This window comes from Ochotona princeps, chromosome 8 (assembly GCF_030435755.1).
Source record: "Ochotona princeps isolate mOchPri1 chromosome 8, mOchPri1.hap1, whole genome shotgun sequence".
NCBI classification, from domain to species: Eukaryota; Metazoa; Chordata; class Mammalia; order Lagomorpha; family Ochotonidae; genus Ochotona; species Ochotona princeps.
This window is the reverse complement of record NC_080839.1, coordinates 64,647,493-64,675,314: the sequence shown is the minus strand read 5'-3', so window position 1 is coordinate 64,675,314 and position 27,822 is coordinate 64,647,493. Positions and strand designations below refer to the sequence as shown.

The 27,822-nt window shown below is 41.7% G+C and overlaps 1 protein-coding gene across 2 annotated transcripts in view; it reads right to left on the bottom strand.

Moving 5' to 3' along the window:
- ASXL2 (ASXL transcriptional regulator 2) overlaps positions 1-27,822 on the bottom strand; it is a 138,051-nt gene that overhangs the window by 75,394 nt on the left and 34,835 nt on the right. For both annotated transcript variants that reach the window (XM_058668183.1, XM_058668184.1), the window contains exon 2: positions 13,659-13,741. In XM_058668183.1, the coding sequence (XP_058524166.1) occupies positions 13,659-13,741 (83 nt within the window). The remainder of the gene's footprint in view (positions 1-13,658; positions 13,742-27,822) is intronic.

The following is a 27,822-nucleotide window of genomic DNA, read 5'->3' as shown; positions in this document are numbered from 1 at the left end:
TCTGACGTTAGCTGTCATTTGTGAAATGTACAGAGGACAGAACAGAAGATCCTCTCTGGCCCTCTTTCTCTCTATTCTTCTCCCTATGTCTCCCCTCCTTAACTCAGTTTTGCAAATAAATAAATATATGTATTTTTAAATCACAAAAGCAATCAAAAAGAACAATTACATTTCTTAGAGAAGATCAATGATTCAAACAAATGTAAGTTTCTCATCAGAAACATAAAGGTCAGAAGGCAGTAGAGCAGTACTTTGAAAGTACTGAAAGAACAGAAGGGTGGATGGGGATACTAGTTAAGACAATAGTTGATATGTCCATGTCACATACTGGAGTGCTTACAGAAAAATTTTTTTATAAAAACAAAAGAACAGGGTTCAGAATGGTAACATAGCGGTAAAAGTTCCAAGCCTTGCATGCACCAGGATCCCATACGGGCGCCAATTCCTGTCCCAGCTGCTCCACTTCCCATTCAGTTCCCTGCTTGTGGCCTAGGAAAGCAGTAGAGGATGGCTCAAATCTTTGGGATCCTGCGCCAACACAGGAGACCTGGAAGAAGCTCTTGGCTCCTGGCTTCAGACTGGCTTAGCTTCAACCATTGCAGCTACTTGGGGAGCGAACCAGCAGATGGAAGATCTTTCTCTCTGTATTTCTTTTTCTCTCTAAAAATCTGCCTTTCCAATAAAAAATAAATACATCTTTAAAAGTAAATAAAAAATAAAATAATCTTTCAATTTTCAATTTCAAGAAACCTCATCAAAGAAATATTAAATGAAGCTGTTCAAAATAAATGAAATTACACTAAAGGGAAATCTAGAACTTAAAGAGATGAAGGAAAACCAAAATTAATTGTAAGTATCTGGGTAAACATAGTCTCTGAGTTACCTATGACTGTGAAAAGCAACATTAGTAACTGTATATGGTAGAGCCTTCTGCCTATGAAGTATTAAATGACAACTACAATATGAAAAGAATAAGGTAGGGAGACCTGCATGCTGCATAGCTTTTACATTGGAAAAAAAAAAGAGAGAGAACTATTTGAAAAAAAGAGACAGAGATGGAAAGGCAGAGAGAGAGAGAGAGAGAGAGAGAATCTCATTCACTGGTTTACTCTCCAAATGCCAACTGTATTGAGGGCTGGGCCAGGCCAAAAATAGGAGCAGGGAGTTCAAGCCAGAACTTCTATTTGGGTGGCTGGGACCCAAGTATTCATCACTACCCAGGGTACATAATAACAGGAAGGTAGTTTCAGGAATGGACCTGGGACTCCATCTCCAGCATTCTGATAAGGAATGATGCAAGTGCCCCAGGGAGCAGCCAACTACTGCCAATGAACTGCTCCAATCTTTACATTTACAGCAGTAAAGTATTAACTCTAAAAAAAAAATCTCTACAGCAAGTACACTAAGACAAAAAAAAATACTACAGAACATTTTAAATCAAAAGAAAACAGTAAGTAGAGTGGGGAAAGGGGACCACAGGAAAACCAGATAATAAATAATAAGACGGGAGAATATATAATTGTATAAATAACATCTAGATAAATTTGTTTTTATTTGAAAGCCAGATTTACAGAAAAGGAGAGAAGGAAAAAGATCTTCCATCCACTAGTTCATTCCCTAAATGGCTGCAATGACCAGAGCTGGGCTGAGCCAGAGCAAAGAGCAAGCAGCTGTTCAAGGTCTCCCACGTTACTGTAGCGGCCTACAACTTTGGGCCATCCTCCTCTGCTTTCCCAGGCCATAAGCAGGGAGGTGAATGGGAAGTGGAGCAGCCGGGACATGTGGCACCCATATGGGATGCCAGTGCTTGGATGTGGAGAACTAGCCTGTTTAGGTCACTGCGCCAGTCCCTGGATAACATTTTTAAAAAAGCAATTAAATGCTATGAAAATTCATTTTAAATATAAGCATATGTCAAAATATATGTTGATAAATACATAAAAAGATTATATGCACTTTCCTTGAACTTTTGGAAGTCCTTAATATAGACAGATAACTTTATAAAATAAACACTAAATAAAAATAACTATTACTATTAGACAAAGCTTTAAAACAGACTATCGTTAAGTATGAAGACACACTAAATAGACAACAGCTTTATATGCACCTAATAACAAACATCCAAAACACGAGTGCTTTTAAAAATGGTGGAAATATATTTTGCTACCAAAAAAATGAAATCTATGTGCACATGAAGCCAAAAAAAATTTCAAAAGAGAAATAGGTAAGTACACAATACTACTTGGAGATTTTAATACGAACAAGTGCCTTTTGAAATTCAACAGAACGAGTAGACAGAAAAATCAATGAGGATACAAAAATCTCAATAACGCTATGAAGCATTATCTGCTCTAAGGCTGCAGAAAACACACATTTTCTCTTCAGCACTATTAGATAACATTCACATGCAACAAGGCAGACCATTAAGTCACAAAATGACAAAAATAAAATGACAAGAACAGGGGAAAATGTTAATGAAACAGAAATATTTTTTTTTTCCTAAAAAATTGAATCTCTATCAATGCTGGCAAAGATGAGAGAAAACATACATGCCATATATCAGGAATGAAGCAGAGGTACTAATTTAGATCAGAAAGTTTTACTCCAATAAGATTCGAACAACTCTGCATTCATTAATTCAACAAGTTTAAAAAAATAAACCAATTTCTCGGAAAACAGAAGGTACTAAAATTCAATCAAGATGAAACAGATAAGCCACAGAGTTCTATAATTATTAAGCAATCAAATCTGTAATCAGGAATGGTGTTTGGCCTAGCAGTGAGGGTAACACCCCATAACTTCCCTTACCCTCTCAGTGGAGTAGCTGAGTCTGGGTTCCCACCATCATCTCTGGATCTCACTGTCACATTCCTGCAAATATAGATCCCAAAAGGCAGCAAGGGAGGGTTCAAGTGGTTACATTCCTGCTACCCATGTGACAGACCCAGAATTGAGGGCTCCCAGCTCCAGGCTGGTCAGGTCCTAGGTATTGAAGGTATTTGGGAATGAATCAGTGAATGAGAACATTCTCTCCACCCACCTCCCACCACAAATTAGTAACTGTTGGTTTTTTCAAAGGTTCCTGAAGGAGCACCCAGATCCAGTGTCATAGACAAACTCCACCAATTTCGCAGACTATCTTATCTTGCAAAATACAGAAGGGAAAGAGACACCTCTGAATTCATTTTGAGGCAGCAACAATTTGATACCAAAATCAATGACAGTACAAAAATAAAGAAGCTACAGACCAATATTTCTTATGAACTCAAAAACAAAAATCCTCCACAATACATTAGCAAAACCACACAAAGATGTAAGAATTATATCCAATGATCAAGTAACAGTATTATGTAAGTGTGTAAATGTTGAGAGCGCCTAACGATCTATGGGGCTGTCTAGCACAGCACCGCAGACCAATGCCCTGACGAGGGCAGTGGTAAACAAGTTCAGGAAGTGTCTTCCCCTTGGGGCGTGGTTGCGTGTCCTGCCTGTGGGAGTGACCTTTTAGTTGATTGGTCGCTTCCCACATGCAGGGGTGACCTTTTAGCTGACTGGCTAGGTGTTATATATAAGCAGGTTGGGTCCTGGAGAGCAGACAGAGAAGAGAGCAGAGAGTGTAGAGAGCAGACAGAGAAGAGAGCAGACAGAGTAAGAGAGCAGACAGAGTAGGAGAGCAGACAGAGTAGAGGAGCAGACAGGGTAGAGGAGCAGACAGAGTAGGAGACAGACAGAGTGGAGGAGCAGACAGAGTAGGAGAGCAGACAGAGTAGAGGAGCAGACAGGGTAGAGGAGCAGACGGGGTAGAGGAGCAGACAGAGCGGAGAGAAAGAAGGAGCAGACGGCTTTCCTGTTTGCATGCTGCCTGACGGAATAAAGAACATCTACACAGTCACTCAGCGTCGGGTTTTCTTCCGCGGGTCCGGAGATTCCCCGACATCGACGGCTTTCCTGTTTGCATGCTGCCTGACGGAATAAAGAACATCTACACAGTCACTCAGCATCGGGTTTTCTTCCGCGGGTCTGGAGATTCCCCGACATCTGGTGTCGTGACTCGGATCCACTTCAGCCGGTGAGCCGCACACCACGGACAAGGTAAGCAACTGAGCGCACAGCTCAGGAAGTTTCATACGCGAGAAAAAGGTCAGTAGCTGAGCACAGACTCAGGAAGCCGCTTTTGCGGGGACGCGCGCGTCAGGTTCGCAGGGCAGCGACAAGAGGTTCGCAGGGCAGCGACGAGAGAGGTTCACGGGTTAGTGACGAGAGAGGTTCACGGGTTAGTGACTAGAGGTTCACAGGGTAGTGACGAGAGGTTCATAGGGTAGCAACGAGAGGTTCGCAGGGTAGCGACGAGAGGTTCACGGGTTAGTGACGAGAGAGAGGTCCGCAAGTTAGCGACAAGAACGGATTGTGGGTTAGCGACGAGACAGCCTTTGGTCAGGGAATAATACTGTTCAACATTATGGGGAATCTGTCTTCTAGTATGGATATGCAGGAGCTGTTATGGAAACTGTTGAAGAAACATGGTACTCCTGTGAAGGCTAAGACGCTGCTTGCATTTTTGCAGACAGCGGGTAGGGTTTCCCCTTGGTTCTTAGATGCAGGTTTTCTGACTCTCCCCCAATGGGAGCGCCTCGGGAGAGACCTTCTGCGGGCTGAGCGGAAGGGTCCGTTACCTCCGGGAACCATTGGTTTCTGGACCTTGGTTAAGTCTTGTCTTATGGAACGGTCAGACAAGTTTAAGGAAATCTTGCAGGAAGGGGAAGAGCTGTTGCGAGAAATGCAAGAGGAAGCTTCTTCGAAAGGAGCAACTAGTGAATCAGGAGGATCAGATTCAGAGGAGACAGAGGAAGCCTCAGGGAGTGAATTGGATGAGCTGGTAGAAAGACTAGAAGCTGCGTCGATGAGTCATTCAAAGAAATCCTGGGTGCCTAGACCCCCACCAGGAGACCCGCCCTTGGTACCTACGGCTCCTCCCTGGACTGGTGATTGGGATGTATTAGGGGTCCGGCCACACGACCTCAATGTGGAGGAGAGGCAAAGTTGGAGAGAATTGCGTGGTCCTGGGCAGGTCTTTCCCGTACAGGAGGGCCAAACCCCAAATCCCCCTGTACGCTCCTGGGTCCGACTAGATTTCAAGCTAGTGCAAGAGTTAACTTATATACTTTCATTTACCATTTTGTTTACTAGGTTCCACAATGATTTAAATCATCACAATCCAATATACAGAGATCAAATATCTTTTGTTTAAATTGACTAATGATTCATCCTTTTATAGAAAATGTCATTGACACTTAAAGTCATTTGATCAAAGCTAATAAATTCTTCAGCATTCCTTCAGAAAGGTAAAGCAAGGATTTGAATAGTATATTGACAAATCTTGTAACATACAAACTTGAACAATGAAAAGAACTATTTGGGTCTAAGTTCATGTTTATAAGCAGAAAACGGATAAATTACTAGAAAAAATATTGACAACATGAGATCATAAAATTTTGAAAAAGGTTTTAGTGACTTTTCTTTGCATGTGCACATGTGCTTGTCTTTCAGTTCTTGTTCACTCTTACAGTGGTATTTATTCATCCATAATTGAATCTCATGAGATAGTTCTTTTATTGTTCACATAATAAATGAACATTTAAGAGTTGTGTAGACAAATGGGATGCAAAATTTACTGCAGTTTTTATATCTACCCGTGTATCTATGTATGTATATATCTAGGAAAGCAAAGGGAAAACCTGAAAACGGTGAATAGAGTATAAAATAGTTCCTGAAGATAATTATAAAGGCCTTTTAAACCAGTTTAGATCATATCACAGGTGATACTATGTAACCTCATCATATCAACCTAAAATTAAGAGGCTTCAAAATGTACTTGCAATGAATACATTCAAAGCAAATATTGAAGCCTTCTTACTGTGTAACTGGTATATAAACTTTATACTACATTTGCTTTGGGATGTATTAGAGAATATGTAGTCTTCCGTTAAAAAAGGAACATTCTATTACTGCTGTAAACAAATCATGAGATGACTGTTCTTCAAAAAAAAAAAAAAAAGATTTTTTTTTGTGGTTATAGTAAACGCTGTTGTCACGAATGTTTCTTATTAGATATAATTAGAAGAACGGTGATTTATCAAATTAGCGAAAGAGGAAATTATTGTATAGCATGTTTTGTACTCCTAAACCAAAAAGTTAAGATGCTCTTAAAATTGCATTGGGAAATGCTAGATATCCAAATATATAAATGTTCCTAATTTTCAAGAGTATAAATTCTGTTCTAAATTTGCTATCAAACATTCCACTGGCATTCCCTATAATTCCACAGGTCAGGCTATTGTAGAGCGTGCTCATGCCATACTCAAGACTTTGTTAATTAAGCAAAAAGGGGGAGTAGGAGCCTCCCTCTTCCCCAATAGCCCAAAACACCAATTAGCTCTTGTTACATATATTTTTAATTTTTTGATTTTGGATTTGCATGGCCGCTCTGCTGCTGAGCGGCATGCCTCGGGCAATGGCCCCTGTAAAGACCGGGTTATGTGGAAGGATGTCCTAACAAAAGCATGGCGAGGCCCGCATCCTGTCTTACGACGGACGCGAGGTGCAGTTTGTGTTTTTCCGCAGGATTCTGAAGGACCAGTGTGGATACCCGAACGTCTGACACGTGTGGTGAAGGAGCCCCCTCAAGATGAAGCCCCCGATGTGGTGGATGCTAATGACTGCACTGACAACAAGCTTGGCAGTGAACGGACACGACCAGGACCTTCACCTGTGGATGATAGTGAGGGCATGGCCAATGCCCCTGCCGGTGACCAATAACAGCCGTATATTGCCTACGTTCTTTACCAGCAATGAGAGCATCGGACTGCCCGCTGTCCCTTGGGACAATAAATCAATACCATAAGGAACATAAGTATCATCTTGCCTGGTACTGTGTGCTTCCAAGCCTGGGCCTATGCTGTAAATGAGACTCGACCCTGTATCCTGATGGCGGATCGGACCATAGGGAGGTTTCAAGGTAACCGAACTGATGGAGTAGCTATGACCATGACTGCCACCGCTCCTTGACTCTGCCTGCAAGCTGAATGTGGCAATGGTCCGTGACCGGAATACGTCAGATACTGTCATGCTGTGCTGGTGTTTGGAGATGGCCCCCGGAATGGACGGGATATCAAATTACTGTGTCATCCAGAAGAGTGGCTCCAGGGTTTGCTGTGACAAACTTGTTTTCCATCTTTTCCAACTCAACCTTTTTTGGGTACAATTATTCACATGGTGATCCTGCTCGCTCAACCTTGGAATGCCTGAGTACTGTGTACCAGCAATGGTGGCCGCTCAGATATATCGGCATTCGCCTTGGTTCCTGGGACAGTGATACAGAACTGTGCCTATATCTATAATAACTCACCCAGTTGGGAAGAAAATGTAAATGTGACCTATAAGAGTAATGTCTCTATACCCCCTGCCTTTGCATGTGTTTCCCCACCATTTATGTTTTTGGTTTCATGTTGGTTCAATGTTTCTTATTTGCATTGCAGTGAATATGGGGGTGGCTTGACCCAATGTTGGAATGGGTCAGGCACTGCTGTGCTGACAATGGCAGCTGGTCCTTGAGGTTCAATAATTTAACCAGAGAGCTCCACACGCAAATTCTTTCCATCAGTGCCATAGGGGTAAGAGCCATTAAGCCCAACAGCAGGTGCTAGTGCAAGCGGTGCTTGTGCTCCATAGACGAGAGTCCCCCAAGGTATGGCTGAACATGCTGGACCGATAGTCAAAGACGGGTAAGTATCTGATATGGGCTCTACCAACCTAAGACAGGCGCCGTGTCCACAGCCACGCGGTCAGCCCATGACGGGTAAGGAGAGTGCTAACTCGGAACACCTAAGACAGGCACGGTCCCTTGTTAATTAAACAAAAAGGGGGAGCTGTTGAGAGCGCCTAACGATCTATGGGGCTGTCTAGCACAGCACCGCAGACCAATGCCCTGACGAGGGCAGTGGTAAACAAGTTCAGGAAGTGTCTTCCCCTTGGGGTGTGGTTGCGTGTCCTGCCTGTGGGAGTGACCTTTTAGTTGATTGGTCACTTCCCATGGGCGGGGATGACCTTTTAGCTGATTGGTTGATTCCCACGTGCAGGGGTGACCTTTTAGCTGATTGGCTAGGTGTTATATATAAGCAGGTTGGGTCCTGGAGAGCAGACAGAGAAGAGAGCAGAGAGTGTAGAGAGCAGACAGAGAAGAGAGCAGACAGAGTAAGAGAGCAGACAGAGTAGGAGAGCAGACAGAGTAGGAGAGCAGACAGAGTAGGAGAGCAGACAGAGTGAGAGAGCAGACAGAGTAGAGAAGCAGACAGGGTAGAGGAGCAGACAGAGCGGAGAGAAAGAAGGAGCAGACGGCTTTCCTGTTTGCATGCTGCCTGACGGAATAAAGAACATCTACACAGTCACTCAGCGTCGGGTTTTCTTCCGCGGGTCTGGAGATTCCCCGACATGTAAAGGCTAACTGGTATTCAAAAACCAACATGATCTGTAGCATCAATAGGCTAAACAAGAAAAATGATATGAACAATCGACTGACGTTGATGATACAAACAAAGCAAACAAACACTCTCAGCTAACTTGAAATACATTGTTGAGTTCTGAATTACATCTTTCTCCCCGCCCCTGAATATAATCTTATTTGGAGCTGAGGTCCACCAAAAAATGACCTCCACCAAGTTAGGGTGACTAATCCTGTGACTGGTACATTTCAGAGAAGACGCAATCTGGACACAGAGATGGAGTGGAATAACGCCTTTACAAGCCAAAGAATCCCAAGGATTCCCAACAAGCACCAAAGATGCCAGAAAAACACAGAACAGATTCTCCTCAGAAGGAACCAATCCTGCTAACACCTGGATTTTTCACACTGCCTTCAGAAAGTGAAAAAAATTAATTTCTGTTGTTAAAACCACTCAATGTGTACATTTGGTTATGGTAGCCCTGTAACACTAATACAGAGTGGGAGCCTCCCTACCTTAACAAAGAGGATCTATAGTCAATACTATACTTACTGGTAAGAGTATGCTTCTCCCCTAAGAACGTGTTCTCATACACTCCTATCAATACAGTACTGAAAATTTCTTGCCAGCACACTAAGGGAGGTGAATGGGTGAATAGAGAAGCAGAGAGACAGTGCCAAAGGAATCTTTATCATTAAGTTTCATAAATCTTCATTTTTTATAAACCTTTAAGTTTCCAGCAGATGGAAGACTCCTCCCTCTTCCTCTCTCTCTCTCTCTCTGTGACTCTACTTTTCAAATAAATGAAACAAACTAAAAAAAAAAAAAGAAAGAAAAAAGAAAATGGTTGAAAGAAAAAAAATTCCAGTTAGCAAATACTAACTTGGTGGGGTTGAGTTGGCTTTACTCCATTCAAAATTATTACACTGGAATCAAATCATTTCAAAAGTCATCTAAGAATTTGGATATCTCATGAGGAATAATATGAGCTGCGTCCTTATTTTCTCGGAAAGTCCATTCCTAAAAACGTAAAATAATGAAGCCCCATTTGTTTTTGGTAAGAAGTACCTATTCTCCTCAAAGAAACTGATTATAAAGGTTAAAAAAAACTAACCTGTTAAATAAAGTAAAGATGAATTCCTAAGCAAAATATGGAAAGTAATAAGCCTCCTTTAAAAAAAAAAAATTCAGCCAGAAGATTACTTTGAGCTACAGCAGAAAAGGCCAACTTTGAGGAGGTAACAACTGAGCTAGTTTTGAAAGACTGTCAGGAATTTTTCAAGAATAAACAGGAATGAAAAATTGTTCAATGCCCTAAGCAAAAGTGGGCAATCTAAGTTTCTGTACAATGAACAATTATGTATTCAGCAGCTATAGTTGGAAAGAAACCATTAAGGGATGGATGTTGTGAGAGAGAAAATAAGTTGTCTCTTGGGAAAACTGCATCTCATGTTAGAGCCCGTGCTGCTCCACTTCTAATCCATCTTCTTGCTAATGTGTCCAGGAAGCAGTAGATGATGGCTAAAGTACTTGGGTTCCGGGCACCCATTTATGAGACTCAAATGTGAATGTCTGGCTCCTAATTTCAGCCTGATCTCATCTAGCTGTTGTTTCCATTTGGGGAATAAACCAGACAGATTTTTTTCCTCCCCTCAGTCTTTCAAATAAATTAATCTTAAAAATAAATCATGTAAAAGAAAGCAGTATGTGAGATCAGAGGATATTTATTCTGCAGAAAACCACTGAAGATCTCCGTGCCAGTTGATTGACCTCCATCCAGCTCCAAAACCCATCTGCTCTGACATGTCTCCCTGACAGCTGCCTTTTTTAACATCAGTTCTTTTTTTCAGGGGAGTGATGAGGGAGGGAGACATTTATAGAGATGAGACAGAAAGATCTTCCATTCACAGTTTCACTCCCCAAATGGCCAAAATGACTAGAGCTGAGCTGATCCAGCATCAGGAGCTTCCTCCATGTCTTCCACACAGGTACAGGGTTCCAAGGCTTTTGCACACCCTCCACTGCCTAGGTAACACAAGCAGGGAGAAATAGAGCAGCTGGGACACTAACTTGTATTCATATGGGATTCTGCCACTTGCATATGGAGAATTAGTCAATTAAGCCATCACATTAGCCCTTCATTAGCTTTTGACATTAGAGTACTGGAGAGAACTGCAGAAAAAAATGTTCTCTTGCCTGCTTAATCTTCTGGCATCCAAGGGTCAGCAGCATTAAGAGATGTTCAGCCCTTCAACAGAATACCTGTTCTGCATGTTCTTTGCAGAAAATTGGGTCTGTGCCTCAGCGGGCTCCCTGTGAGTTGAATGGGTAAATGTCTGGCTAATTATCACCCTGTTCAAGTTCATATATCTTCTGGTTGAACTCTGAAAACTAGAGAATTGTAGAGCTCAAGGACTAGAGAACATCTAAATAAATTCCTAACTTAGATAGATTAAAAATAATAACAATGTCCAAAAGTTCTGAAACAGCTCCATGAAGCTGTGAAAAGCTATGAGGATATACTTGGCAGACTGGAGAGGGTGAATTGCCCAAATCTTCATGACACAGGTCACAATCACAGGAAAAAACACAAACTCAGGAGAGAAGAAACTAAAGCCAAAACGGACCACTAGGTGCTGAGTTTTAACTTCTCTGCCGGCTAACATCTTCAGCCTCAAACAAAAAGGAATCATTTTATCAAGAGGTTACATTACATAGTGATGGTTGGTAAGAACCTTTGCCATAATCCTTTCATTAACTCAATGCAAAATAAAATCCAAGTTTCCCTTAGAGAACTTACAGATACAAAGCACGTAAGTGGACACATCTACCTGAATCCTTGATTCCATTTCTAGTGTGTGGAGAGCGTAGCAAAAATAACGAACCATTCCCCCAATATTTAGAATCACAGGAGTGGACAGCATGATCCAGGTTCATTATTATTTTACAATAAAAATGGGAGTTCAACCAAACACATCCAGGAAGTAAAATCTCTACCCAATGAATAATACAGAATTTTCTAAAATGAAGCTGCCTAGGAAAAAACAAACAAAAGTTTACAGATTTATGTAAAGGTTCCAACATTTCAAATTTGTGACAATCAACTCTGTTGTAGAAGAGCTCAACTTTCAAGTAACAACAGTCACATTATCCTTGGTCTACACGTCAACGAACAATCAAACCACATTTTAGCTGCAGAAAACTGAACAAAGTGAGACGTCACTTAACACATTTTTCTGAATTATTTGTAATATTCTAAAATAACTGCCTTCTAATAAATAACACAGAAATTAACTTTTTATTTACAAAGGACCAAGTATCACAAGAGCATCTATCTGTATTACCAATAATATTTCATGGCTTGTATGCTCTGTTCACAGAACTAAGCACTTTAAGAAAACTCCAGAATGCCTCTGACTGACTCATAAGGAACTCTAAACTATTATTTTTGAACATTTATTGATTTGATGGGGCTTAGAATTGAGGCATAGTGGATAAAGCTGCCACCTGCAATAACTCATCATTTTATATGTGTGTGAGTACGTGTGCTTGTATATGCAATAATTAGTACAGCATTGACATTTCAACACATATATACACAATGTGTAATAATCAGATCAAAGAAACTGGCATCTATCATCTCAGACACCTATTTCTTTGTTCTGGGTCTTACCCTGGTAAGGCCGAATAACATTTCATTATATGCATATAATCATACTTTGCCCACTCATCTACTGATGGACATTTGGGTTGTTTCCACTGTAACATATTTTAAAATAAAACACAGCACAAAAACTTGAAATAAAGCAAAATTCCTCATGCAGAAGCAGAGGAAAATGCAATAAATAGCAGCATTCCTTCAATAACATAGTATGCATTTCATTCTATAATCTTTCTAAAAACTTTTTTTCATTGACATATCATTGCCAAATAGAATAAGCTATAAATATACTTGGTTTTAATCTTCTAACCATCGTAAGTATCTTTTAATGTGTTATGTCCTATACACTACTGACAAAGAACAGGAAGACAAGAGCAGATAAAGGAACTGTCTTCATGGCACTGGTGCTAGCTTAATATAAGGTATAGGAAAGATGCATTAATTTCTTATAACCATAAAAATATATCATTTCAAGCCTTAATGCTATGAAAAAGAAACACTATAATAAACTAAAATAAGATGGGATCCAAATTGCAAAGTCAGTCAATATTCTCCAAAAAAGAAACATTCAAATTGAGACCTAGAAGAGTTAACAGTCAAATAACTAAGAGAAAACTTGTTCCTTGCTATGTACATAAGCTGAAATGTGAAGTCGCTTCCCCTACATATTTGGAATCTGAAAAAATATTGTACCTCTGTTAACCAAAAGATACTAGAAAAAAAAATCTGAACATGAAACTTGAGCGAAGCAGAGAAAGAAAAGGAGGAACCCGAGCTATGTCACTTATGGCAAGGAGAGCTCCAGGACAGAAGCTGTTGCAGGACACTGAGGTAAACAACGCTGCGGCCAGGACTATAAACACCAGAGACCCGGCAGAAGAAAGTCCCTGATACCGATGACTTGGGCAGAACTGTATTGTGGTCAGACAGACACATTACTATAAAAATATAGTTTAATTAGGAACAGCTACATGTAAATTGTCAGAAGCTACTTAGGATAACTATAATTTTGCTACTTTTTAAACATCTCTTTATTCCTTATTTCTTTTCAAAAGTTTTTATTTGATTCCAGTCTGCTTTTTTGACATATTCACTGCTGTATGTATTTTTTTTTTATATTTTCTCCTTTTTGGGTAGTCTTCCTAGGCTGTCTATATCTAGGATTAGACTAATTTTTAGCTTCTAATGACCAAGCCTACCACTTCAAAAGCTTAGAGTGATAGATGAAGGCTTGAAGATGGCGCCAGGCCTTTCTAGGACATAAAGTGCATGGGCTTAGAGACAGCTACCCTCTTCGTCAATAAGAATATTTGTAACTTACTTTGAGTTTTATAACTGTGCAATGACTTTTAGACACCAAAGACCTGACAGTTAAATAAATCAGAAATTATAAAAGCATTCATTACTAAATGACCAACCTTCAGGAATAAAGCTTACTATTACATACTACCAAATACTCTAATTATTATGATTATTACTAATAATATTGAATAACTCACCTGATTTCTTTGAGTCCTTCTCTCTGGATAACTTGAAGAATTTCTTTATGACTCATGGGTGTATTAGGATATTTTTCTAAGACCTGAGAAATAAGTATATGATAATAAATTATTTTAATTATCCATGTAATAATGCTATATCCTAATAATTATATTCAGAATGTAATGCCTACAGTTTTTATTCCTTAAATTTTGATATAAGAAGAAAATTAACCAAATATAAAGCAGTCTTCTCCCCTTACAGTCATAAGCAGTGAAGTCAAATACTGAAGTAAAAACGAATTAAGAAGACTATTACGGAGCGTGAAACTGTCTACTTGGTGCCTCCATCCCACCGCTGTAACCGACTATCAGTGCCTCAAGAGTATCCATTTCTGTTTCCAAAGAAGCCCAGTATAGCACAGATTAACAATAAACTCTTAAAACAAATATTGTAATAATAAAATTTAAATGATGTTTATGTTCTAGTTCTGGTAAAGCCAGAGCATTTCTCACACTAAAGGCAACAAAGAACCTGGGCACAACGCACAGCGCAGCTATTTGAAAATGATGTTTGAAATGATAGCGCAGGGAGGAAGCCACCACTAGCCAGCCAGCAGTTAGTTTCCTGGTTTTGTTTACTCTAGTAAACAGCATGGACTCAAAGGACCCAAGATGCTTATAAAAAGCATTTCAAGGCAACACAACAACAACAACAAACACCTTTTTGATTCGAGGTACATTAAAGAGGGCCTCTGCATTCCCCAGAGCAAGGAAAACCTCTGAGGCTTGTTTTTCTCTCTAACCCGGCTCCAAGCAACACCATCACAGCAGCTGTGGTAGTGAAGATACCAACAGTCCCTCCACAGGGACTTAAAACGCCCAACAAGGAAAAGAAATGTCAGGGAAGTCCCTAACACCAGCATGGTTTCTATCAATGCTTCTCACTGAATGAAACTGCAGAGCTACACAGTGAAAAACAGTAGCAAAACTCCCAGAGGACACTAAGCATGGGGCCAGAGGAACCAAAAGTGTCAGGCAAAATGCAAAGATGAGCTCAGTTTTAGGAAGTGATACCACAAAGCTCTCTGATACTTCTGCGCCCTGGTGCATCTGACCCTGAACGACATATGGTCAGGCCTCCTGTTTCAACAGATTCTGCTTCTGTAGATTCAATCAATCAAGAGTCACAAATGCAGTCTTCAGAGGGAACAAAACAATGTGAACATACTGAACACTTTGTGTTCTTGTCATTACTCTCTAACACAACATTACAACTATTTACACAGTATCTACATTGTATTAGGTATTATAAATTACATAGAGAAAAGTCTACAGGAGAGTAACACTAATTAACTGGTAATATTATATCACTGTATATAAAGGACTCAAGTATCTGCAGATTTTGTTATTGCACTGCCTGGAAATAATCCCCTACAGTTACCAAAGGATAACTGAACTATCAGGTAGATCAACATCTACTTGCCAAAAGTCAATACGTGTGAACACAGGGAGGCTTGAAATAGCTGTCTAAAGGCTTTGAAAACTAGACACTGGAATCACAGGGCACAGAAAACAATTTTAAAAGAAAAACTTATCCTATCTCCACAAGACAAAACAGTATCATAACATAAAATCAAAATGCCTAACATAGAATCCAAAATCACCTGACATGTAAAACCACAAAAATTTCAAGCAAGGAAAAAACAAGATACGCATGCAAAAAAAAAGATTAAACTATCAGACAAATTAGAGTTAGCTTTAAATGAGAGAAAATTGGTATGCTAAAATTTTTCTAGCATTGGTATGCTAGAATATTTATCAGGTTGGAACAACAAAAAAAAATGGTTTTGTTAAAGGCTTAAGTGCTTTTTAAAGACGATTTTGTTTCTTTGAAAGGCAGAGTTGGAGACAGAGAAGATCTTCCATCTGTTAGATCACTGCCAGCTAGAAGCTTCATGTGGGACTCCCACGTGGGTGGCAAGAGCCCAGGCTCCTGGGCCATCCTCTGCAGTTTTCCCACACACATTACCACATAACCAAATTGGAGGTTGAGCAGCTGGGACTAGAACTGCAGTCCACATGAGATGCCAGTATGGAAAGTGGTGGCTCCACTAAATGCACCACAGTGCCAGGACAAAGTTCATTTTCTAAAATGTTTCTCTTATCATTCTTCTTTTTTAAAAAAATAATAATTATTTTCATTTATTTGAAAGGCAGAGAAATAGTGCCAGCAGGCAGGTCCAGAAGTTAGAAAGCCAGAACTTCATCCAAGTCTCCCACAGGGTGGCAGAAATCTAAGCACCTGACCCACCACTGCTGCGTCTCAGGGTGTAAATGAGCAGGAAGCTGAAAGTGGAAGAGAGGCCAACTAAGACCAGGTACTCCATTCAAAATGGGAGATAAGCTTCCCAGGAAATGTTTTAACCACTATGCCAAATGCCTACTCCTTTAAAAATTTTTTTATTGGGAGCCCTGCACGATAGCCTAGCATCTAAATCCTTGCCTTGCATTCCCCAGGATCCCTTGTGGGTGCCAGTTTGTATCCTGGCTGCTCCACTTCCCATCCAACTCCCTGCTTGTGCCCTGAGAAAGCAGTGGAGGATGGCCTTGAGCCTTGGGACCCTGCGCCCATGAAGGAGACCCGGAAGAAGCTCCTGGCTCCTGCCTTTGGATCAACTCTGCTGTAGTCCAACTTGAACCACTGCAGTCACTGAAGGAGTGAATCAGTGGACGGATCTTTTCATCTCTCCTTCTCTCTGTAGACTGAACTTTCCAAATAAAAATAAGTCTTAAAAAAATTACTACTGGAATTTAGTTTTTTTAAAGATTTATTCATTTTATTACAGCCAGATATACACAGAGGAGGAGAGACGGAGAGGAAGATCTTCTGTCCGATGATTCGCTCCCCAAGTGAGCCGCAACGGGCCGATGCGCGCCGATCCAAAGCCGGGAACCTGGAACGTCTTCCAGGTCTCCCACACGGGTGCAGGGTCCCAATGCATTGGGCCGTCCTCAACTGCTTTCCCAGGCCACAAGCAGGGAGCTGGATGGGAAGTGGAGCTGCCGGGATTAGAACCGGCACCCAAATGGGATCCCGGGGCTTTCAAGGCGAGGACTTTAGCCGCTAGGCCATGCCGCCGGGCCCACTACTGGAATTTAAACACACTGATACCTCAGAAACAATTTTATTATCAAATTATTTAGGGACTGGGCAGAGCAGCCTAGTGGGTGAAGTTTTTTGTTTTGCATGTACTGGAATCACACATGGGCGCTGATTCGTATCCCAGCTGCTTCACTTCCCATCCAGTTCCCCGATTGTGGCCTGGGAAAGCAGGAGGGCATGGCCCAAGGCCTTGGGACCCTACAAGACATGGGAAACCTAGGAGAAACTCCTGGCTTCTGACTCTGGATCAACTCAGCGCTGCCGATCGTAGCCAACTGGGAAGTGAACCAGTAGATGAAAGATCTTCCTCTCCTTCTCTCTGTAAAATTTGACTTTCCAGGGCCCGGCGGAGTGGCCTAGTGGCTAAAGTCCTCGCCTTGAATGCTCTGGGATCCCATATGGGCACCAGTTCTAATCCCGGAAGCTCCACTTCCCATCCAGCTCCCTGCCTGTGGCCTGGGAAAGCAGTCGAGGATGGCCCAAAGCCTTGGGATCCTGCACCTGCGTGGGAGACCTGGAGGAAGTTCCTGCTTCCTGGCTTTGGATCGGCGCGCATCGGCCCCTTGCGGCTCACTTGGGGAGTGAATCATCGGACGGAAGATCTTCCTCTCTGTCTCTCCTCCTCTCTGCATATCTGACTTTGTAATAAAAAATAAATAAATAAATCTTTAAAAGAAAAAAAATTTTACTTTCCAATAAAAATAAATAAATATTTAAAAATCTTTCCCCAGATCTCCCACTCATGGCTCCTGGCTTCAGATCGGTTCAGCCCCGGCTCTTGTGGCCACTTGGGAAATGGACCAGCAGATGGAGTATCTTTTCTGTCTCTCCTATTCTCTATAGATCTGGCTTTCCATTAAAATAAATGAATATTTTTAAAAATTAAGTCTATCATTCTTCTTTCATTTATAAGGTAGAATTGTAAAAAAGAAATGCTTCCCTCCCTAAACTGCTTGGTAACCTGAACTACAATTCATACAGAAAAAAACAGTGTAAGCAACTGGATTCTATCGTAATGTTTGCCCTTCAGCTGGTTTCTGAGCATGTTTCAAAGTTGACTAATGATGTTGGGTTCTTACTTTAAGTATCATTTATGAGTGTTATGAATACTCTTAAATAAAGCAACATTAATTACAAATTTTAACATTTTTCTTTAATAACTGTATTTCCTCCTATGAACTGGCTATTCATCACTACAACTACTTTAAATACGGAGTTGTTAGAACATTTATAAAAATACTTTGAGAAACAACACATGGATTTCATAACTTCTTGCATCAAAATAAACTTATCTTTTAATTTCAGTTTGCACTTAGTTTTTCCATTCATTTTTAATACTGAAGTTCTTATTAAGCCCATGTATTGTAGTTAACTACTTTTATTAAGTTTACTTATTTTTATTATAAAGATAGATTTACAGAGAAGGAGAGACAGAGAAAGATCTTCCATCCACTTATTCACTCCTCCAAATGCCTGCAATGGCTGGAGGTGAGGTAACCCCAAGTCAGGGACCAGGAGCTTCTGATTGTTGTCCCACTCAAGCACAGGGACACAAGGTCCCAGGCCACCCAGGCCACAAAGTAGAACAGCCAGGACAGTGACTGGCACTTGAAGATGAAGGATTTTCCCATTGAGTCAAGGCACCAGGGCCCCGATTCTTTTTTTTATACATGATGTTTACATAATTGATCAGGGTAGGAAAAGTGGGTGTGATCACTGTTTCCAAATTTTCTATTTTTTCTTCCTGTTTCTGGAGGAGGAAGGGGAAATTAGGAGAGAAGTCATACCCAACCTCCCAACCGCCCCAGTATCCAGAGATGGGGAATGGCCACCCAGTATCAACCAGGATCGCAATGTGGCACACGCTCCAAGGGTTCTGCCCAGGTGGTTTCGATAGTTCTTAAATGTTGTACATTTTGCTGATCCTAGGATGAAATGTGCATGGAAATGAGAAAAATGTGCAAAAACCTTACAGGGAGAAGAGATAAAAACAAAATGGTCATATATAATCATGTCTAAAAATACCGTATTGAATTTTTGAGGTACGTGATGAATGTAAATAGTACTTCCACTAAACATTTAGCTTATTTTAACCACAGGAGGGCAGTGTTCATCAAATAAAACATCATCACACTAGAACTTGTGATGCACAACATTTTTAGAAACTTGTTTATGACAACATGAATAACACAGGAAGAATCAACACTATTAACTAACAAATAATTAAGGTACAAACAATTCAAAAACATGCCTAAGCCATTTATTTCTTAGTTTCCAGATTTTCAATTCAGCTAGCAAAACATGTTAAAAACTGCATTTCTGAGCATTTGAGGATGACAGAGGTAGTCACTAAGATTCACCTCAGACTGGAGCAGTATGTTGATTTAAATTTCAATTTTTGTTACAATTATGAGTTCATTCCAAGTACGCACAGATGTATAGTATAAATTCTGCATAACCTACAAAACTTTATTTTACACTAAAAATGTTCAAATTAAAAACATTATTTTTATAGAATTGTATCAGTATTAAAAAGACTCTCTGTCCAAGATTTTACTGGGGCTGATATCGTGAGATAACTGTTGCTGTGATGCTGGAAACCCAGATCCCTACTTAGTGTCCTGGCTGCTCACTTCTGATCCAACTCCGCACTACGGTCTGGGAAAGCAGCAACAGGTGCCCAAGTGCTCAGACCCTACCATTCATATGGGAAACACACATGAAGTCTGGCTCCTGGCTGCAACCTGGCCCAGCACTAGCAGCTGCAGCCGCTCCCCCTCCGAAAGTGAATCAGCAGGTGGAAGATTTCTCCCTCTCTCTCTCTCTCTCTCTGTGCAACTAATTTACAAATAAACCAATAAATTTTGGGGAGAGGGAGATCTAGTTAGAGTAGCCCAGGACAGAACAGTGAGGAGATGGGAGAATGAAGCTGAAGCTATGTAGTCTGAAATCAAGACGCAAGGGAAAAAAGCCAGCCAACAAAAGGGTGGCAAGAGGGAAAGGAGGAAAAACAGAATTCTTGAGCTTCAGAAAAGGTGAAAATATGACAAAAATCCTGGGTGGTCACAACGGCAAGAGGTACCTTGAAGTTGAGGTAACAACAGAAATGCATTCCTTTTCTTTAGCAACATAGAGATTTTATCATTTTAGATTCCACTTAATAAGGAAGGAAGAAATCGGGCCTGAGGGGATTTAGCACTAAGGGGAATCAAGAAAGGGAAACACAGAGTTCAAACAATCCTTGCAGGAAGTTGGAAGGAAATGGAGACTTGGAGTCAAGGAGTAATTATTTCTGTCAAATAGAGATAAGCAGGTTTCAATGAACCAACTTTAAAAGATACAAAAATTTCTAGTCCATTTCAACATGACCTGTAAACAGATTCAGAGGCAGCAGTTTTAAACAAACAAACAAACAAACAAACAAACAAAAACCCTCCTTACGTAAACATCTTACCTTTCAGCCAGGAGGATGCAGCAGCCCTCACCTACCAAACTCAAGACAAACTTGCTCACTGTGGGAGTTCTGCAAGCAGTACCCCAGGGGATAACAAGGAATTCAGCAGAGATAACAGAGGCAAAGATTAGAGAAGGAGAGGAAAGGGTCTGGCCTGGCCACCTGGCAGGTATCTGTTGATCACTGCCTCCAAGCTGAGCTGGCTCATCTAGGGTACCTGCCTCTTCTCCTCCCAGCAACTTCACTTTCTGCAACTTTTCTTCAATGCTAAACTTCTTCAGGATGTTCTACTCTCAAGTTCTACAGCTTTTGACATTGTCATCAAGGCTTCAAGAATAACTACAACTCTATAGCAGCATCACACACATTCCTGGCACAACTCATCATCCTGCTTTGAGTGTGACTGCACTCTAAAGCACCTGTCTTCCCCACTGGCACTTCAGCCCCTGACACCTGGAAACAATGGTCTTGTTTGTCTAGAGTTCCAACTATTTCCCACACAGAAGGTGTAAAACACTCAAGAGTTGGCCCTAGTGCCATAGCCTAGTGGCTAAATCTTCACCTTGCAAGCGACAGGATCCCATATGAGCACCAGTTCATGTCCCAGCTGCTCCACTTCCCATCCAGCTCCCCGCTTGTAGCCTGGGAAAGCAGTCCAGGACGGACAAAGCCTTGAGATCCTGCGTCCACACAGAAGACCTGGAAGAAGTTCCTGGCTCCTGAGCTTCGGATCAGTTCAGCTCTGGCCATTACGGCCACCAGGAGGAGGAGGATCTCTCTGTCTCTTTGCTCTGTAAATCTGCCTTTACAATAAAAATGAATAAATCTTTTAAAAAAAGAACTTTCCAATAAAAAAATAAAGCTTTATTAAAAAATACTTGATGGTTGACTGGTGGAATTAGGAAGGCTGGTGGAAGTTTAAAAAAAGTCTTACAGGTTTTTAAAAAGTAACCTTTTTTTTTAAGTTGACTGTAAATGCAAATAAGGTTATGAATCTGGAAGCAGAAACTAGAGGGTAAGGGGTAGCTGAGAATATTTACGTGACATGTCTACACAGAAAGGCACCTCTTGCCCTGATAAGCTTGGAGGGCCTTTTTTACTTTTATTTATTTAAAATTTTTTATTTTTGATGTTTACATAGTTGATTAGGGTAGAAAGGATCTAGGATTAGGGAAAAGTGGGTGAGACCACTATCTCCACATTTTCCTTATCTTCTTCCTGTATCTAGGGGGCAGGAGGCGACAAGGGACACCCGCCTCCCAACCACCCCAGTACTTAGGGATGGGAAATGGCCACCAAACGTCATCCCAGGGTCTTGGTGATATTTTTTTTAACCTGTTACTTAATGTTAAAAAGTTCTATTAAAATTACGTTAGTGATTAATATCTTCTTCTAGCCTGGATTCTTTTTATTTTATTATCCAAGAAGCCTAGATATTATACATTAACTATCTGAAAAAGAAGAAATGGTTTTTAAAAATTAATTCCCGGGCCCGGCGGCGTGGCCTAGCAGCTAAAGTCCTCGCCTTGAAAGCCCCGGGATCCCATATGGGCGCCGGTTCTAATCCCAGCAGCTCCACTTCCCATCCAGCTCCCTACTTGTGGCCTGGGAAAGCAGTCGAGGACGACCTAAAAGATTTGGGACACTGCACCCGCGTGGGAGACCTGGAAGAGGTTCCAGGTTCCCGGCTTTGGATGGCGCGCATCGGCCCGTTGCGGCTCACTTGGGGAGTGAATCACCGGACGGAAGATCTTCCTCTCTGTCTCCCCTCCTCTGTGTATATCTGGCTGTAATAAAATGAATAAATCTTAAAAAAAATTAATTCCCCCCAAACTCTGAAGAACACAACAGTTTAATCGCTAATACTTATATAGCATTTAAATGCCAATTACATTACTATTAAGTACTTTGCATATTAGTTCATTTAATTTGTATTTTAAAAAAACTATCAGGGTATACTATCACCCTATTTCTTTATTTTGAAAAATAGTGCAGAGGCCAGTGTTGTGAAACAGCAGTTTACCTCATGGGATGCCACCATCCCACGTGGGCACTGATCTGAATCCCTTATGCTCCACCTCTGCATTTGTTTGAGGTTTTCTTTTCTTTTTTTTTTAAAGATTTATTTTTCTTTCATTGCAAAGGCAGATTTACAGAGAGGAGAGACAAAAAGAAAGATCTTTCTTCTGCTGGTTTACTCCCCAAGTGGCCAATCCAAAGCCAGGAACCAAAAGCTGCCTTTGGGTCTCCCACGCGGGTGTAGGGTCCCAAGGCTTTGGACTGTCTTCTCCTGCTTTCCCAGGCCACAAGAAGGGAGCTGGATAGAGAGCCAAACACCGGGAACACAAACCAGCACCTACATGGAATCCCGGCACTTGCAACACAAGGATTTAGCCACCGAGCCATCATCCTGGGTTTCCACTGCTGATCCAGCCTCCTGCCAAAGTACCCAAGAAAGCAACAGAAAATGGCCAAAGTGAAGATCAGGAAGAAACTGCAGGCTCCCCGTTTGGGCCTGGTACAGTCCCAGTCATTGTGACCATTTGGGGAGTGAATCTATAGATGAAAGATCTCTGCTTTTCAAACAACAACAACAACAAATCTTAAGAAAGAAAAAAGAAGTGACTTTGCATCAGCACATGGTGAAAACCATTGTCACTGCTGTTATCCAACCAGTCATCAGTAAAAACCAACTATGAGCGCCCCAGGGTCACAATTCCTCAACAAAATGAGCCACGCCTTCCAATGGCCTCTCCCACCATGAAAGGGACAGCACACAGACGATTCCAGCTGAGCTTACTGTCCTGGCCTCCAGTGCCTCAGCCACCATCACGGTCAGGACAGCCGATTACTCACATGGGTCCTATCAGCTCAAACCCTTTTTCTGCACAAGGAAGCATAGCAATAGTCTCTGGACTGTATACAATGTCACCAAAAAGGGGGAAAAAAAAGAATGCCAAAGAACACTGGAATGCCACCCAAAATGCAGTCAACACATCCTCAAAGCACAACACAGAGGTGAAACTGGAAGTAACGATGGCTCCCACAGTTTCAGAGGCCAAATCAAAATTGTCCCCATCCCCTGCAACTTAAGGCTGTGCTGGGATTAGAGACCCTTATTCCCAAAGAAAACATTTTTATTAAGGACCTTAGATCTGAATCTGAAGTTAACATCACTGTTGTTACTTTGGGCTTACACGGATAAACAAGTAGGCTAGGAAAGGCCTCATTACAATGGCAGGTACAACTAACCCTACAGATTAACCTTGCAGGTTTATTCAATCTATTAGGTGTTTCTCAGGCTTCCACAATTTGCCTTCCAACAGGTAATGGCAGCAGAAGGCAAAAACACAGTGATGGTCTCAAGCAAGCAACACAGATTAGCTGAAGTCTGGCCAAAGATGAGGGAACTCTAAAAGAGGTGGAAATAGGGGAGATGAGGAGAAATCATTAGGCCTGGAATCAGTTGCTGCAGCATTAACCTCCTCCACTAAGCCAGTCCATGACCACAGCCACTGGCAGAGGTACTGATAGAAACGTATGCCTACTGTGGAACACCAACTGTGTGTAAACAGACTCAACAGAGTGTTTCTGGGTGGGTGGGTCAGGCACAGTAGTTAAGTTGCCCATATCCATACTGGCTTATCTCAGGCTTTGGGACCCTGTGTAGGAGACCTGAAAGAAGTTCCTGGCTCCTGGCTTCAGATCTGCGCAGCACTGGCCATTGCAGTCACTTGGAGAGTAAGTCATCGGATAGAAGATCTTCCTCTCTGTCTCTCCTCCTCTCTCTGTATATCTGACTTCAAAATAAAAACAAAATAAATCCTTTTTAAAAAAAGAAGAAGAACTGGAAGAGATGACACATCCATACCCTGAATTCATGCACATGGGTTCAAAACAGTAAAGCTCACTATGAGGAATAGACTGGCAATAATTAGAGCCCAACAGGCCCACAAAGCTTTTAATCACACTGGCAAAAATTTTTCTTAAATCTTCACATGCTTTTTTGTTTCAGCTTTGTAAATTATTGAACAATATGTTGAAACATTCCCAGAAACTCGCCAAAGCAATGCCCTGAAGCTACCAAGACAATTGTTTAGGATGGCAGTTCCCCAGATGTCAAACAGAATCTATGTTCCCACAACCTTGCCCCAAATTACCAAGTCCAGATAAACTCTCTCCTCTCCTATGAAATGTGCTCTCATCCACAATGATCCCCTTGCTTCTCAACCACCTCAGGTACTTCAAATAGGTGACCGCAACCGTTCATTACTTATTACTAGTGTTTTCAGTTATTTTAACCTCTAAGTGTTAGCTCCACTTATTCACTGAGATTTGATTCAAGGGAGAACCATGGGGCTGGTGCTGTGGCACAAGGCTTGAGTCTATATGAAGTGTCACTCTGAGCCCTGGCTGCTCCCTATCCACCCAGCTTCCTGATAATGCTCCTGAGAAGGCAGTGGACGGCCCAGGGACCTAGACCCCTGACACTCATGTGGGAGAACTGGCTAAAGATACAGACTGCTGACTTCAACCTGGTCCAGCGCTACCCGGGCAGCAAACCAGCAGATGCAGAGTCTGTCTCTCCCTCTGACTCCTTGCCATTCACATAAATAAATAAAGCTTTAAAAAGGAAAAAGACAAAAAGCACTTTCAAAAGGAGGACTTCTAAAGCACAGGACAGCCAACAGGCCAGTTTTGTGGTGCAGTGGATCACCTGTGACACTGGTATTCTATAGAGTGAAAGTTGTTGCCTCATTCTTGAAGCAACGAAATCAACATCATTTCAAAACTATCGAAACCACTTAAGCAGTGCCCTTGGAACATGCTCCACATCGGGCATCCTGTGATGGCATCGGGTAGCCCTCCTCACCCCCCGGGTTCTGATGCAGTTAGGATGCTGCACGCAGCTTCTCCCCTTCTCTCCCCACTCCCTCCAGATACAGGAAGAAAACTAGAAACACTGGTCTCCTCCACTTTCTACTATTTTTCGACCCTTCCCACCCTAAACAGCAGTCCACATGGGCATGCGTCCTTAATTATGTAAACATCACCAAAAATAAAATTTAAAAAAGAAATTTTTTTTAATGGAGTCAAAGTTAGTGTCCTATTCATTTTACTTCCAGTCCAGCTCCCTGCTAACGGCTCAGAAAAGCAGCAACAGATGCTTGGGCTCAGGAACCATGTGGGAGATGCATACAGAGTGCCTTACCCAACCCCCAGCCACTGTGGACTTTTGGGAAGTGATCCAGGGGGTGAAGAAGATCTCCTCCTCTGCATCTTACTCTCTGTCACTCAGCCTTTCAAAAAAAAAAAAAGACAAAGAGAGAAAAGAGATAGGCGAGATAGGCAGGCAGGCAGACAAGCCAAGGAAGTGATCCCAAGTTAGAGTTCCTGAATCTCATGTTCCTTGAGTTTTCTCTCTGCGGTTAAAGCTGCCACCATCATAACGCGCGCCAGAAGTACAATGATTTCTATTTAAAGCTCCGATTCAAATATGCAATAAAAACGCAGTGTCTTTGACTGCCTTTCCATACTTAAAAAAAGATGCAGGTACTGTAAAAAGAACATTACCAAACAGTGAGGGAAAGTTGCAAAACAGAACGAAGAAGGGAGAGAAAACACCACTTGCAGTCACTTTCTCGCGTGAGATTGCTGAATTTCACTGCGGTGACATGTCAGTGTCAGACTGCCTGGCCTAGCCTCTGCCCATGCTGACCCTCCACAGCTCCCAGGGCTCCAGTGAGTCACACTGAAGAGGCTCCTATCCTCTGCAACCAGAAAGGAGAGTTACTTCCTCCCTCACTAAAGTAGAGGGAAATCAGGGGCGGGGGAGGGGAGGTGTTCTGCAGAAATCCCACCAGGAGCTGCCACTGGGTGGTGAAGAATGTGAGAGATTTTTCTCCTGTTTTAACTCTCAATCATGTACAACCAATATTTTCACTTGTGGTTTCATTTCTTTTCTAAATTTTATATAGTTCAAATCTTGTCTTTTATGACAAAAAATCCAAAGCAATAACAATAAGAATATTTGTGAATGTGACAACACAAAAAACGAAAACTTGGAATTGTGGAACACTAAATTAAGTCACTACCTACAGGGTCAGCATCCCATTTTTGTAACAGTTTTGAGATCTGGCTTCTCAGGTTCTGATCCAGCTTCCTTTTTTTTTTTTTTTTTTTTTTTTTTAAGATTTATTTGTTAGAAAGCTAGATATACAGAGAGGAGGAGAGACAGAGAGGAAGATCCTCCTGTCCTATGATAGCACTCCCCAGGCGGCCGCGATGGCCAGAACTGCACCTATCAGAAGCCAGGAATCCAGAGCCTCTTCCAAGTCTCCCACACAGGTGCAGAGTCCCAAGGCTTTTTTCAAGACAGTTCCATTTCCCTAGGATACTTTCATGTTGAATTCCTGGATACACCAGACTGTGGACTCTCACACATATACTTATTACCAAGGTATTGCCATATCAGCATAATCCTATTTATGAAAAAACACCATTTGTGGGGGTCCAGCACAATAGCCTAGTGGCTAAACCCCTCACCCTGAACGTGCCAGGATCCCATATGAGCACAGGTTCCAACCCCGGCAGGCCCACTTCCCATCCAGCTCCCTGCTGGTGGCCTGAGAAAGCAGTTGAGGACGGCCCAAAGCCTTGGGTTCCTGCACCTGCATGAGAGACCTGGAGGAAGCTCCGGGCTCCTAGTTTTGGATCAGCTCAGCTCCAGCCGTTGCGGTCACTTGGGGGTTGAATCAGTGGACATATGATCTCCCTTTCTGTCTCTCCTCTCTGTGTATCTGACTTTCCAATAAAAATAAATCAATCTTAAAAAAAAAAAAACATTTGGTCACTCATTTATATGAAGTGCAAAGAGACAGGAAAGATAGCTCTAGCTGCTGGTTCACTCCCCAAATGCCCAAATGCTGAGCTAGGAACCAGGGATTCAACACAGGGCTTTCCACACGCACGGCAGGAACCCAATTACTTGAGCCAGGCACCCCATCTCCCGCACAGGTGCATGTCTATTTAAAAAATGGAATCAACAATTAATAACTTCATAAAACAGAATGCCTCAAGAACAGATGGGTTCACTGGTGAATTAGACCATTTAAAGAAGAAATTTACATCAATTCTCTACAATGTCTTACAGAAGACAAAGAATATTTCCTAATTAATTCCATGAAGCCAGCATTAAAAAATTACAAACCAATATCTCATGAACACTGATGAAAAATCCTCAACAAAATCCAAAAAATCAAATTCAGCATGGTAAACAGCAGCAGGAGGACTGTAAAATAAAATCAGAATTAAAATACCACTAAATTGGAGAATACAGTTATTTATTTATTTTGCGTACTCAGTTTGTACATTCACCTGTATTCGGTAAACAGGCTGAAAGGTTACACACATATACACACAATTAAACCGCCAGTGAACGAACACACACACACACACACACCATTAAAGCGCCAGTGAACGAACACACACACACACACACCATTAAAGCGCCAGTGAACGAACACACCCACACATACACACACATCATTAAACCGCCAGTGAAC